This window comes from Arachis duranensis, chromosome 6 (genome assembly GCF_000817695.3).
Source record: "Arachis duranensis cultivar V14167 chromosome 6, aradu.V14167.gnm2.J7QH, whole genome shotgun sequence".
Taxonomy (NCBI): Eukaryota; Viridiplantae; Streptophyta; class Magnoliopsida; order Fabales; family Fabaceae; genus Arachis; species Arachis duranensis.
In genome coordinates this window covers 6,572,585-6,584,099 of record NC_029777.3, presented here as the reverse complement: position 1 = coordinate 6,584,099, position 11,515 = coordinate 6,572,585, and the positions used below count along the sequence as shown (strand labels likewise).

The window sequence follows — 11,515 nt, the reverse complement described above, 5'->3', positions numbered from 1 at the left end:
CTCAACTCCTAACGGAACAACTTAGAAACTGTTTTATTAATAAATAAATGCATGTGTATATTGTGGGCGAGGTGCTCTGTATTTATGGCTGGAAAAATATTTGTCAACCCCTTTGTTTTTCTGGGTTTTTACACTTTTACTACATAGTTTTGACTTTTGCGTGTGGTTTGGGCCTCTTGATATATAATACATATGGAACCATGCATGATGTCAATCAAAGTCTTGTTTAAGTTACCGTATTTTGTGATGCAATCCACACTCCCACTAAGTTGCTGGTATTTTAATTGTGAATATATAATTTTACCGGTTATTATTATTAATAATATCTTCACAGTAGTATTTATTTATCTCCTATACCAAGTTACTATCCAATAATAGACCAATACCATGACTAAGTAATATATAATGCATGAATTTTTGGCATTCTGTTGTTTAGTTTCTTTCTGCGGCAGTTAGTTAGTTGGTTGGTCAGAAGATGGAAAATATTTTCGGTCCCTCCTTTACCTGGATAAACAACCCAAGTGTGTGTTTCTGTTTTTCTGCAAAATTATAGTACTTTCAAGTCTCTGGATAACCAACCCAAGTGTGTGTTGCTGTTTTTCTGCAAAATTATAGTACCTTCAAGTCTATATTAATTGAATTGGAGAATCAATAAAACACAATTCAATTTACTTCATTAACATTTTTTTTGGTTACCCATTGTATTCTCCAACCCGACACGTTAAAGATTAATCCGTCGCGGATCTAATCTAAGTTCCATTTAAGGGCCTGCTGCTAGCCAATGATTGTTACATGCACAAGGCGGGATTCAAATCCCTGGCACCTGCTTAAGCGGACTAGTGAGCTGACCACTCGACAAACCCAAGTTGGTTTATTTCATTAACATTTTATTTATGTATTTATAATTTGGTGTTCTTGTTTTTGAAAATCCTGTGGGATAAGTCCATGTTCTAAGATTAAAAAAGAAAAGGATATCAACCCTTTGCATCATTATGGAATGGCCATGAAGGAATCTACCTTAGGGGTACTTCCAGGAAACACACGTCGCAATAATATGTCTATGTGCTCCTTTTGTTTGTTGCTTAGCCTTCACGTATCTTTAGAGTTTCACATTTAGTCACAACTTGGTATGCTATAAAACGTTATTATATACATGATAAGAATTTTTCTAACTAAGTTGTTTGGTTCTGTTTCAACCTTACACTGCTTCAATAATTTTGTTATTTTGTAGTAGTGTTACATAACATAGGACTTAAGAGTGTACTAGGGAGATGGGCCGTGAGAACGGTTACAAACGTGATGATGAGACAAGTTCATCAGAGAACCAAAAAGAAACAGTTCCATACTTCAAGCTGTTCTCGTTTGCAGATTCCACTGACATCTTGTTGATGATTGTTGGGACCATTGCCGCCATTGGAAATGGTATGGGAATGCCTCTCATGACATTAATATTTGGCCAAATGGCAAACGTCTTCGCTGATAACCTGTACAGTGAAGATATTGTCAACCAAGTTTCCAAGGTAAAATCCAGGAAACTAATATTCAGCTTAATGTGTATGTAATTGTGAAGAACCAAAATAAAATTTAGTTATGCTGACCAAAATTGCAGATCAGTCTGAAATTTGTGTACTTGGCAATAGGCATAGGTGTTGCAGCATTCCTTCGTAAGTACCCCATAATTAGGTCACTGATTTTTGTTAACTCAATACAGTTATATATGAGTTATTCAGCAATGAAGATCATTGTTTCATGCTGCAGAGGTGGTATGTTGGATGGTGACAGGGGAAAGACAAGCTGCAAGAATAAGGGGTTTGTACTTGAAGACTATTCTAAGACAAGATATTGCTTTCTTTGATAAAGAGACAAACACTGGTGAGGTCATAGGTAGAATGTCAGGTGACACAGTCCTTATTCAAGATGCCATGGGTGAGAAGGTAATAATACTAATAATACTACTATATCTGTATCTATATATGTATCATATGCTGCTGCAGCATTCATATACTAAAAGGCTTGCTTGCATAAACAGGTTGGGAAATTTGTGCAGTTAATTGCAACATTTGTTGGAGGGTATGTGATATCATTTGTTAGAGGGTGGCTTCTAACTCTTGTCTTGTTGTCTGCTCTTCCAATTCTCGCTATAGCTGGCGCAGCTTTGGCCATCACGATAGAAAAGATGGCAACCATAGGTCAAAATGCTTATGCAAAAGCAGCACACGTAGTTGAACAGACAATAGGTTCTATAAGAACAGTATGTTATCAAAGCCTAAAAAAATTTCTTTGAAATTTATTGTTAGCTTCAGAGTCTTATATCAGGTTCTGCCATGATATTGATTATTTCCTTTTTAACATATATTTCAAGGTTGCATCCTTCACTGGGGAAAAGAAAGCAGTATCTAGTTATGAAAAACGTCTTGAAGATGCATACAAATCAGGAGTTAGTGAAGGCATAGCAGCTGGAATGGGTTTTGGTGTTGTTACCTGTGTCATTTTTTGCGGTTATGCTTTAGCTGTATGGTATGGTTCAAAGATGATAATGGAAAAAGGATATAATGGGGGTATGGTGATCAATGTCATGGTTGCTGCATTAAGTGCTTCCATGTAAGTATATAGATACCTTTGGAATAAAACTAGATGCATTCTATTTGCTTGCCTAATTCTGTGTATGTATATGTTAGGTCTCTTGGGGAAGCAAGTCCTTGCTTAAGTGCTTTTGCTTCGGGTAAAGCAGCAGCCTATAAAATGTTTCAAACAATTGAGAGAAAGCCTGAGATTGATGCTTATGATCCTACTGGAAAAACATTGGAAGATATTCATGGCGATATAGAATTGAGGGATGTCTATTTCAGTTATCCGGCCAGACCCGAGGAGCTGATATTCAACGGATTCTCTCTGCATATTCCGAGTGGCACAACTGCGGCTTTAGTAGGACAAAGTGGAAGTGGGAAGTCCACAGTTATCAGTTTGATAGAAAGATTCTATGATCCACAGGCAGGTGAAGTTCTTATTGATGGCATTAACATTAGAGAATTTCAGGTTAGATGGATCAGAGGAAAAGTTGGCCTTGTCAGCCAGGAGCCAGTGTTGTTTGCATCTAGCATCAAGGATAACATTGCTTATGGAAAGGAGGGAGCAACAATTGAAGAGATTAAAGTTGCCACTGAACTTGCAAATGCTGCTAATTTCATTGATAAACTGCCAAAGGTTCTACAATATAAAAGGAATTTTTGGATTCATAATCTTTGTAACTCGTTAAGTAAACTTATTTAAATGCTTTATAACCTTGTGATGTGTATATAGGGATTGGAAACAATGGTTGGTGAGCATGGAACACAACTATCTGGTGGACAGAAGCAACGCATTGCCATTGCAAGAGCTATCCTAAAAGATCCAAGGATTTTGCTTCTAGATGAAGCCACAAGTGCACTTGATGCAGAATCTGAAAGAATAGTGCAAGAGGCCCTAGACAGGATCATGATCAACAGAACTACTGTTATTGTAGCTCATCGCCTAAGCACCGTGAGGAATGCAGACATGATTGCTGTAATTCATAGAGGGAAAATGGTTGAAAAAGGTACAGAGCATGCAAAGATAAGACATGGATTCTCTCATCATGATAAAATTGTTTTATATATATATATTTGTAACTGACTTCATGTTTATCAATCAGGAACACATGTTGAATTAGTCAAGGACCCCGAAGGAGCTTACTCTCAGCTTATACGTTTACAAGAGGTAAGAGAGGAGGATTCATTAAAGAATGCAGACAATCAAAACAAGTCTGAACTCTCAAAAAGTAAAAGGTGGTCATTTCAAAGATCAGAATCATCTATTGGTAGCAGTAGCCGCCACTCGACTTCCTTCGGCATACCTACAGGAGCTAATATCCTTGATCCTAAAGTTGAAACTCCAAGAGAAGAGGATGTACCATCACAAGAGGTTCCACTATGGTGGCTTTTTTCCCTTAACAAACCAGAGATTCCAGTGCTTCTTATGGGATCTATAGCTGCCACAGCAAATGGTGCTATATGGCCAGTGTTTGGTTTGTTGCTTTCTAGTGCCATCAAAACATTTTATGAACCATTCAATGAGTTAAAAAAGGACTCAAGGTTTTGGGCACTAATGTTTGTGACCCTTGGACTTGCATCTTTAATTGCTCTTATAGCAAGAGGATACTTTTTCTCTGTGGCTGGCCATAAGCTAATCCAGCGCATTAGATTGCTATGTTTTGAGAAGGTGATCAACATGGAGGTTTCATGGTTTGATGAGGCTGATCATTCGAGTGGTGCAATCGGTTCAAGGCTCTCGACGGATGCTACATCTGTTCGTGCCCTTGTTGGGGATGCATTAGGACTACTAGTTCAAAATATTGCAACAGCATGTACAGGCTTGATCATTGCTTTCATTGCAAGCTGGCAATTGGCGTTGATCATTGTTGTCATAGCCCCTCTTGTTGGATTGAATGGATATGTTCAAATGAAGTTCTTGAAAGGCTTCAGTTCAGATGCAAAGGTGAGACTTTTTCCATCTCAATACTTGGCTATGAAAGTACTTCATGGTTTATTAGACTCAGCGAAAAATCCTATGATAATATGCATATTTTTATGCAGCGGATGTATGAGGAAGCGAGCCAGGTTGCTAACGATGCAGTTGGAAGCATAAGAACAGTGGCATCTTTCTGCGCTGAAGAGAAAGTTATGGAATTCTATAAGAAGAAATGTGAAGGTCCAAGGAAAACAGGAATAAGGCAAGGCTTGATCAGTGGAATAGGATTCGGGGTTTCATTTTTTCTTCTCTATTGTGTCTATGCAACCTGTTTCTATGCTGGAGCTAGATTTGTGAAGGATGGCAAGGCATCATTCTCAGATGTTTTAAGGGTACTTAGTACTAACTCTTTTTAGCACTTGCACCTGAATTTTCAATATTTCTTCACTAAAAGCTTCCTTCTTTGGATTTGTCTTAGGTTTTCTTTGCTTTAACTATGGCAGCTAACGCAATTTCCCAATCAAGCTCACTTGCACCTGATTCTAGCAAAGCCAAGTCAGCTGCTGCTTCCATATTTGGACTTCTTGATATGAAGTCAAAGATAGATCCAAGTGATGAGTCTGGGACAACACTGGATAATGTAAATGGTGAAATTAAGTTTCGCCATGTAGGCTTTAAGTATCCATCTAGACCGGATATACAGATTTTTCGAGACCTAAGTTTGACCATCCATTCTGGCAAAGTAAATTAAGCACTCTTCTTTCAAGCTCCATTTCATGTTATCAAACTAACCATTTCAATCAAATTTTCCAGACAGTGGCCCTTGTTGGTGAGAGTGGAAGCGGGAAATCCACAGTGATTGCTTTGTTACAAAGATTCTATGATCCAGATTTTGGTCAAATCACACTTGATGGGATAGAAATTCAGAAATTGCAGCTCAAGTGGTTGAGGCAGCAGATAGGGCTTGTAGGTCAAGAGCCAGTATTATTCAATGACACCATTCGTGCCAACATTGCATATGGTAAAGGAGGCAATGCAACTGAAGCAGAAATCATACAAGTAGCAGAACTGGCCAATGCTCATGGCTTTATTAGTGCCTTACAACAGGTAAAAACAACACTCAACTCGTTCGTATTTGTGTTTTTCAGTTGAGTTATGGTTTTTGGATTTGGTGTAATAGGGTTATGATACTGTGGTGGGAGAGAGGGGAATACAGTTATCTGGTGGGCAGAAGCAACGTGTAGCCATTGCACGTGCTATAATAAAGAGTCCAAAGATATTGCTACTTGATGAGGCCACAAGTGCATTGGATGCAGAGTCGGAGAGAGTTGTTCAAGATGCATTAGACAAAGTGATTGTGAATAGAAGCACTGTGGTTGTGGCACATCGTCTATCCACAGTTAAAAATGCAGATGTCATTGCTGTAGTTAAAGATGGAGTTATTGTGGAAAAAGGAAGGCATGAGACCCTCATTAGCATGGAGGATGGTTTTTATGCTTCCTTGGTCCAACTTCATTATAGTGCGTCAACAGCATGACAATAACTTTGTTATGATGCTAGGCAATTCATTATCCTTGCTTATCTTTTCCAATTTCCAAGATGAAAATTGGTACATAGTGTGACTAATGTAATAGTTGTGTTGAATTCTTAGTAAAGAATTGGAAATAGATCATGCAATCACCATTAGGTAACATTTGAAAGAGAGATAAAGACAGAGAGACTAAAACTTAAGTTTTAGTATTGTGTTTGATGTAAGGTGAGAAAATAAAGATTAAAATAAGAATGAAGTTTTAATTTAATTTGCACAAAAAATAAAGTTGAAATTAATTAATTGAAATTGAGATATTTTAGGTATAAAATGTTATTAAAATTTCAATCATCTGTGTTCTTACTTTTTGAAGGTACTGACTGAAATTTTGGAGACAAACTAAAATTTTAGTAACAGTTTCTAGACTAACAAATATACTTAGTCCCAGTCTCCGTCTCAATACTTCAAAACAAACGCTACCTTAATATTTTAGAGACAACAAAAAAAAGTTTATAATATCCTACAAAAAGGTTAGTATTGAGAAAATTTTACGTTACGCACGTACACGTACACATACATGTATTTGTTAATGTTGCAAGTGTAAAGAGTGTATGAAATTAGTCCCACATCAAAGAAAGCAAGAAATAATGAGAAGTTGAGAGACTCATTAATTTACTATCTTAAAGTTTCGAGTTAAATGTGGTGTCTTCTCATCTTATATTATCTCACTTGATTCCTCTCCGAAATCTCTCCGGTAATCGAGAGTTCCCTTCGACGGCCCAATAATAATATCATAAGTGATTTTTTCTACACACAATACTTAAAATGGACTATTTGTATCCAAAATGCATTTTATCTTATTAGTAGCCTTAAATATATGTCGGAACCAAAACTTTGTTTTTGGTCTAGTCAGGCAATTAGGCATCCAGATCCCAGATATCTCAATTTCAAATTTAAGATACAAAATTTAGAGGATAAATCTGCCTATTTTCTAATAAAGTGACATGCATGAACAAGAACTAACTAGATCATGAGCCATAACCAAAACGCATAAGCTAAAAGAAGCCAGGAAGAAATAGTTTGATTTGTCCATACTGCCCTTTCATCAAAGATCACAAACTTCAGGTCTATATTATCTTCATAAAAATATATATATACAAAATGAAATAAAGATGCTTCACTGTTGTGTTTTAGCAAAAGTAAAGGATGTATTGCAAATTGCTTCCGATGTTAAATATCAAAACCAACGCCTTCTGGCCCAGATTCAACCACAAGTGCAATCGAGTTTGCATACTTTCGAAACTGCAACAATCAATGCATTATAGTTAGCTATTTCTCATTCATTATTACACCACCACTAAATTTTCAATCTCATCAGTGCTAAGAGTAAGGATTTAAGCTCTTAGAAAATTGGACTTCTGTAGTAGGTATAAGTATAACAAATATAGCTCAAATCATGAATCTTAATTTTCATTTCCTTGTGATTAAGGAGGCATTATGGATGCACTGTAAAGCTATTCAAGGCAATAAGGAGACTAGAACATACACAAATAGTAAAAAGTAAACAATTGACCATGTACCTCTTCGATTATCTCTTCAGACTTGTGACCTAACAGTTCCACTCTAGCAGCTCCAGATTCCTTTACCGACTTTATTTTACCATTTGTAGCATCCACCTATCAATTGCAGAAGAAATAACAAAAATTCAATCTTTCGTCACAAATTACTTTCTTTATTATGAAACTCAGAAATTGTACCTCTTCTAACACGGCCTCAACATTTCTCCGTCTTGTTTCAATATCACGTTTTTTATATTCCACATCGGACGTTGTACCATTTAAGTATTTTGTTGATTTTTCCCGCATAATAGTGCACTCTTTCTCTACCTGCCTTTTCGTTTCTTCCATCTGCAAAACTAAGGAAGGGAAACAAGTAGAGAAGTTGCACGGTTTTATACTTAAAAAAGCATTACAAAATAATCTAGCATATAGTTATGCCGCATTTCAGTAAACAGATGCCATTGAAAAGTTTGAAGAGAAAAATACAGCATTGGGTGAAAATAATTTAGGTCATTTGTGAACAGCTTTCAGCAATGTCTTCTGTAAAAATAGCAATATAAATTGGAAAAGGAAATGCGAGCATTGCCTGCCCAAGAATGTACCTTTACTTTGTTTTTCAGCCAATTTGGACTCAAGGGACTTCTCCAATACTTGTTCATCGCTAAGTTTAGCTTTCAAAGCTTTAAGCTCCTTTTCAACCGATTTAGCAGAATTTACCTATATGAAGTGCTACAGATATCAAACAAGACTACAAGAGGTTTTGCACAATAGTAATCATTGAAGGAAGTTATATATATATATATAACAAAAGAAGCAGCTTTTCTCTCCATGGACCATGTTAATGTGGAGAATTCATATTATATTTTCAATCACTAAGACAGAATGAAAGCAGAACTCCAATGGCAAAAGTACGTTGATACCTGTTCCTTTATAGCCAGCATTTGCTTGTGGTGCTTTGACATTTTCTTGCCAACCTAAGAAAAGAAGTTAAAAAGATAAATTGATTTCATAGAGTATGACACTGAAGAAGAAGAGGAGGAGGAGGAGGGGGGGGTGTCAGGAAAGACAACATATAGGCATCTTGGTTTCATAGAGTGGAAAAACACAATTCATAATAATAAAACAGAAAACTTATTTTGGAAAGTGAAGTCTGCTGCTCTGCTGTCTAAAATGATTTCTTTCAAGCTAGGCAGCAGTATCCTAACTACGAACTCTTAACAGAAAACAACAATCAGGAATTAGAAATACTATGGTGGCCACCTAAGCTTTTTCATAGTATAAGAAGAAGAAAACAAAATAAGAAAATGTCTATACTAGATTACTTTACTGCTGCCTAAAATACAGATGAGGGAAAAAAAAAGACCTGCCCTGGAACAATATACCTTGGAATAAACTTCAAGGAGAGAAGTCTTCTCATGGAAAGTTTGCATTGCCAACCTTTCAGCTTTCATTGCCTCTTCTCGAGCTAATTTCTTCTCTTCTAAAGCCCTCTTTAGCAAAAATTAGAGAAGATAAATTACATTAGTGAATAGGCAGAGAAAATATCTTAAGTCTCTACACAACAATAAAGAAACATAACAATTAGTCAGTTATGCAAACAGAACATGTTAACTTGCATCATTAACAAAACAGAACAGAACAGTTTAGTTCAAACCTCACATAACAAAACACAATTTAACATAAATACAAAAAAGTAATAAACAAATAATGATTAAAAAGAAGTAGCTTATTTCATGGCAATTTTCATCACGCAGACACTTAAAAAATAGAAAGCATTAGTATCTGATCATACTTAAATTACTAAGAAGACAGTAAAGTAGTCCAATAATCTCCAGTTTAATGTTCACAAAAGCAGGCTTGCAGGGAGAAAAGTAGACAACATATTGGTTGCAAAGAACATAAAAGCAATTAACTTAGGTGATGCCTATAAAAGAACAATGAAGTGAACATCATCAACAAAGTTAATTTGCAATCGATGCTAATTATTGATACGAAACAGATAGAACTTGTACCTGAATTTTGTCAGGTGATTGGGCAATTTTTGAACGTAGATTCTCATTTTCTTGAGCATTTTGTGACAGTGTAAATTCAGCATTAGAAATCTGCATTAAGAAATGGAGAATAAGCCCATGATAAGGTTAACCATTCATTGCTGATTGTTATAATTAGCTTGTAATGTATTCAGAAGTTGCATTATCTATTGAAAGGAAATAAATTTTTACTCCTCTATAGATGTTCTGCCCATATACCATCCAAAATCACCAAGAATAAGCCAATGAGGCATAAGATTTGATAACTCACAATGATAAGCTTCTATAGACCAAAGCTACAGATGATATGATAAGGGACAATAAACTCACCTTCGCATCCATTTCTTCTGCCTGGTCCTTTGACTTCTTTAAAGTAGTCCTCAGTGACACCTGATTTTTATTAAGGGTCATGATAGTGTTACGAAGTTCCGCAACCTTTGCATCAACCTCCTGAACAACAGCCATCTCTTTTTCCCTAGCTTCATTTAAGTTGGAAATCTCTGATTTCACCTGCAACCAGAAACGGTCAAGAAAGGCTAATAATACTCAAGTAAATTCAATAATGATTATGTGATCCATCCACAAATAAACCTGAGGAATCTCATTCTCCTCCAAATTTATTCGCTGCTCCTCCAGAGCGCTGACTTCGTCTCCAATTTTTGATATCTCAACCAATTTCCCTTCCCTACAATTTTTTAATTGAAGAAAAGAAAATGAGAATTGAAAACAAGCAACAAGTATGACAACTATCTCTAAAAGTATATGAGAGACATATATGAATGCAATCGCTTGGATTATTGTGCTAAGAAATGCTTATCAGTTTCTCCTAACTTTCTATAAAAAGGGCAAAGAAGTATCCACCTATAGAGAACAAAATTGACAATAGCGCCGATGAAAAACTCGGTGCGCTGAGTGTCCGGCATAAGGAGATCAGCGAACGTGAACGTGAACTTCCCAGGGCACTCGAGTATGGCCAGCACCTCCTTAATCCTGTAGTGCAGTTTTATAGCGCGGATGGACTCCATGTGAAGTTCAGGATCGTCGAAATTCGACACCGCTTCAAAATCAAGCTGCTCATTCTCTTCCCTGTTGACAGAGACACCAACTCGCAAATTCGAGAACACAAAACGGAAATAAGAATGGTGCATCGTAACTAACTTTTTTGAGTAACAGAATTCAGGTAAACGCAAGAAAACTAACTCGTAACAGAATCAAAAACGAAGAAAGAGTAACTAATTAGTACTCAAGAAAGTCGAGGTGGAGGAGGAGGCGAGTATAGAGTTCGAAGATCAAGTCAGGGTTTGGGTGGATGAAGTCTTGCTCAATCATGTTGGCAATCTGCAATTGCGCTAAGGTTGTGATTATCTCTGGTCTTGAAAGCCTTGGGTACTCGAACTTCGACGTCGCCATTGTCGTTGTCTTCTTCTTCCCCAGAAGCAAAATCGGCAGACTGAGAATGCCGGACGGTGATGATAATAAAAGGGGAAAAAACTAAAATAGAAATTAATACCTAGTTGCACTGGAAATTAAAATAGCGATAACTTTTTCCCGCCATTTACTTGTCTTGGATTTGGGCTGCCTGGTGGTAGAAGTCCAATGTAGAGATCAATGTTGAGTCCAATGGAGGCTACTAATATACAACATTGTTCGTGTATATGTTAGGCCCAATACGGATTATGCCAGTGTCTAAGTGAGTTGAAACTAAGCCCATCATCTCTTCAAAAAGAAAAAATTAAGCCCATCATGGACACTGCTCGTATCGAACATAAGCCGGCGCCAATGAGCCTTAGCTCAAGTGATTTGTGCTCCTCTTTCTTACTAAGAGGTCTTAGGTTCAAGTCTCATATAATGCAAACTTGATCAAAAAAAATGATATCATGTGTGTGAGTCTGTAACCTAAGATTGAGGGTTGT

General features: G+C 36.7%; 2 protein-coding genes across 2 annotated transcripts; one reads left to right on the top strand and one right to left on the bottom strand.

Annotated features, from left to right (window-relative positions):
* The first annotated feature begins 1,373 nt into the window (after positions 1 to 1,373).
* On the top strand, positions 1,374 to 6,022 carry LOC107492327 (ABC transporter B family member 21-like). The gene is made up of 12 exons (XM_016113334.3): positions 1,374 to 1,520; positions 1,610 to 1,664; positions 1,759 to 1,934; positions 2,030 to 2,251; positions 2,363 to 2,601; positions 2,679 to 3,204; positions 3,301 to 3,574; positions 3,671 to 4,512; positions 4,611 to 4,877; positions 4,964 to 5,227; positions 5,299 to 5,592; positions 5,666 to 6,022. Exons 1-12 carry the CDS (start codon positions 1,389 to 1,391, stop codon positions 6,020 to 6,022), a joined length of 3,648 nt encoding a protein of 1,215 aa, XP_015968820.3. The 5' UTR covers positions 1,374 to 1,388.
* Positions 6,023 to 7,044: 1,022 nt separating this feature from the next.
* On the bottom strand, positions 7,045 to 11,078 carry LOC107492326 (kinetochore protein NUF2 homolog). The gene is made up of 11 exons (XM_021126346.2): positions 10,846 to 11,078; positions 10,464 to 10,688; positions 10,194 to 10,287; positions 9,933 to 10,112; positions 9,585 to 9,674; positions 8,955 to 9,062; positions 8,493 to 8,546; positions 8,175 to 8,289; positions 7,771 to 7,928; positions 7,594 to 7,689; positions 7,045 to 7,315 (listed from the first exon to the last, which is right to left on the bottom strand). Exons 1-11 carry the CDS (start codon positions 11,010 to 11,012, stop codon positions 7,244 to 7,246), a joined length of 1,359 nt encoding a protein of 452 aa, XP_020982005.1. The 5' UTR covers positions 11,013 to 11,078; the 3' UTR covers positions 7,045 to 7,243.
* Positions 11,079 to 11,515: the final 437 nt, after the last annotated feature.

Coding starts and splice junctions, on each gene's coding strand:
- LOC107492326 (XM_021126346.2), bottom strand. CDS start 11,012: ATGGCGACGTCGAAGTTCGAGTACCCAAGGCTTTCAAGACCAGAGATA. Junction 10,689..10,845: donor CTCCACCTCGACTTTCTTGA/GTACTAATTAGT, acceptor CTCTGTCAACAG/GGAAGAGAATGAGCAGCTTG. Junction 7,929..8,174: donor GGCTGAAAAACAAAGTAAAG/GTACATTCTTGG, acceptor TCCCTTCCTTAG/TTTTGCAGATGGAAGAAACG.
- LOC107492327 (XM_016113334.3), top strand. CDS start 1,389: ATGATTGTTGGGACCATTGCCGCCATTGGAAATGGTATGGGAATGCCT. Junction 4,878..4,963: donor CATTCTCAGATGTTTTAAGG/GTACTTAGTACT, acceptor GATTTGTCTTAG/GTTTTCTTTGCTTTAACTAT. Junction 5,593..5,665: donor TTATTAGTGCCTTACAACAG/GTAAAAACAACA, acceptor TTGGTGTAATAG/GGTTATGATACTGTGGTGGG.